At 40.3% G+C, this 2,770-nt stretch overlaps 1 protein-coding gene across 2 annotated transcripts in view; it reads right to left on the bottom strand.

Moving 5' to 3' along the window:
- Positions 1–2,770, bottom strand: part of RUBCNL (RUN and cysteine rich domain containing beclin 1 interacting protein like) — a 35,269-nt gene that overhangs the window by 25,493 nt on the left and 7,006 nt on the right. The window contains exon 3 of one of the 2 annotated variants that reach the window (XM_019525439.1): positions 558–1,244. The exons of the other annotated variant lie outside the window; for it this stretch is intronic. Coding sequence (XP_019380984.1) covers positions 558–1,244 — 687 coding nt within the window. The remainder of the gene's footprint in view (positions 1–557; positions 1,245–2,770) is intronic. 2 annotated transcript variants of the gene reach the window in all.

Below are 2,770 nucleotides of genomic sequence, written 5' to 3'. Positions count from 1 at the left end.
CTGCCCTCCCGCCCCCAGACTTACCAGCAAGAGACTCCTCTCTTTAGCTTCTAGGCTGCATTCCTGGCCACATGCATGCACACGGCATTTATTGGTCACAATACTGGCTACACCAGCCAAAGAAAGCTGATTGCTGATAACGTTAGATTTTCCTTTCATTGGTGCCAATCCAATATGTGACTGATGTATCAATGCACCTCTAGATGAAAGTCAGGTAGTAGTCTTTCTGGTTAGAGTATCTGTATTGTTTGAGACCCATGAATTCTTCCCTTCTACTAATGATTCCAAGCTAAATATTCCCATAACAAGAAAAAACCAGAGAAGAAAAAACCTATGAAGGCAGCTTTCAGTGTGCCACTGATTGTTTCGATGCCCTAGAAAACCCATTCTTAGTTTTGTTATTCTTCCTTCTTTCTTGTTCCTCATTCCAACTGAGAACATTTGCATAGTCATTTATAATCACTACAGTGAGACCACATCAGCTATAGATTTCTATCTATCAGTGCTATAGAAGTCTCAAAGAAGAAACACGTTGTAAGCGATTACATGAGGGTTACCTTGCTGCTCAGAAGGTTCCAGTTGGGAAAAGTTACGGAAGGTCTTGCTAGTCTCATCCCTGAGTGGCCTGGGCTCCAATGGCTCATAGCTGACAGTAGGTTCCAACAGCTTATTAGCAGTTGAATCTGGACAGATTGTAATACGAGTCAAAGGTTGCTCTACTGGACTTGAATAATTTGTATGTTCTTTTTCTGAACATGAAGTAACAGAGTTCATCAGTGATGTGACAGTGCCTCCAGCTAATGTCACCTGGGTAAAGCAGTCATATTTTGGAGGAGACGGTTCCAAATGGGTTAAGTTATTCTGAGAAGAAGTGATGGGACTTCTACCAGTAGATGAACACGATGACAACTCCAGCGAAGACTTAGAAGAACTGCACTGTGTATTATCCCAAAATGCCCGGTGCCTTGTAAACCTAATATCGGTTTGTGTACATGCGATTTTGCACTGCGTATAATCAACATCACTGTCATCATTATAATCTCCATCACTACTCTCCTCGCAGCATTCCATATCGCTGTCTGGATGCTCTGCTCTCTGCAACACTGTTTCCTCTGGCAGTGAAGAAGGTTTAGAACCAGATGCGTTTAGAACGGACACAAGAATGTCTTTGATTGCTGCAGTACTATCTGGGTATGATCCAAAATTCCCTGCATGTCCAATTACGGCTGGCCTTGAGTATTCATCTGTTCAAAAGGGAAGAGGGAAAAGGGAGAGGGGAAAATAATTAATAGTTTAAAAAGTCAGCAAAAAAACAAACGCAAAAGTTGGTTATGAGAGAAAGAGAAAATACTATGGGGACCAAAAATACTAAATAATCAAGCTCCCCTCCAGCCCACTAGCTCTTCCATTGAAACATTAAGATTACTGTCCCCTGCAACAAGAAAGCATTTCTGTGGTTAATAAGACCACAGACAATAAGTGAATAATATGGTAAACCAGAGCACATTTTAAATTATTGTCGACAGCCAGCATGCTCCCACATATCATTTCTCCCAAAGGTGAATGAGGTACAAAACAAGAGAGCATAGTCCCCCCACACCCAAGCAACTTTCCTCAGTCCTGTGATTTCCTTTTCTCCATCGTTTTGTCTTATTGCAAATTTAAAAAAAAAAATCCTTTAAAACAGAACCACTGCCTGTCTTTCTAGCACAGCACAGACTGTTGGAAAAAAAAGACATAGGCTCCTACAAGTCCTAACATTTCTATTAATTTCAGTCATACAAAAAACTATCATTTGGTTCCAAAATGATACCTTTTATTAGACCAACTACATTCCTGTTAATTTCAGTGACATTTCTTTGAAGAGTGACATACTGGAACTACAAGAGTGCTTATATATGACATTACCTTTTACACACACATGATATCAAGCCCAGTTTGTGAATGTAAAGGAAAGCTATATGCAAAACATGCAATTAATGCCTGGAATTAAGAACTGTATTCCATGAATTCTGACACAATAGAAATCACTTAAATTTCAAAGAACTACTTGAGATGACATTTGAATTCAACCGTAAGAGCCTCCAAGAACAGGAGACAACAGATGTTTCATTTCTTACATTATTTCCTGCATTAAGCTAAGAACAGAAAAAAGCAAGCCAGACAGAAGGACCACTGCAAAAGGCAGGGAGGAGGGGACCAAGAGCCTTATATCACTATGCAGAAAGAACAGGAAGTGCTAGAATCTATGCTTAAAAGCTTTGCTGGCATAGTTAGATCAATTTGGGGGAATACCCTCCCCTCCCACCACACACCCAACATACTCACGATGTTGCTGGTGTCAGCGGCATTGCTTGGAGGCGGGTGGGAAGGAAGGGGGTTATTTGTGTAGCTTTGCCAGCAAACTGTTTTACATACAAGCAAGCTCCCATACTCACCTGCAGGACTTTGAAAGGATCTGAGTAGCCTGCCAGGAAAGATCCCATTAAAATAAAAGGTGGTAACCACAAAAGCTAGAAAAAGTTAACGTCTGTAAGTGCTGCTCTATTAGTCTGAAGCAAAGCTTTAATTTTAAATAACTATACTGATATTCCTTAGTACTGCAAAAGTCGGTTTTACAGTTACATTTGTTGAGCCTGCACACAGACAGCAGAGAGGACCATGCAGAAATTCTTACAAGGAATTACTTTTAAATTATAAAATGTGATAGGATCCATTGTGAAAGAAAAGCAAACTGGATGTGCATAGTTTCATAGTTTCTAGGGTCGGA

Source organism: Gavialis gangeticus, unplaced genomic scaffold, assembly GCF_001723915.1.
Source record: "Gavialis gangeticus isolate Ggan-Ray unplaced genomic scaffold, GavGan_comp1, whole genome shotgun sequence".
In the NCBI taxonomy this organism is placed as follows: Eukaryota; Metazoa; Chordata; order Crocodylia; family Gavialidae; genus Gavialis; species Gavialis gangeticus.
The sequence above is the reverse complement of the archived record's forward strand: the minus strand, read 5'-3'. Positions and strand labels throughout refer to the sequence as shown.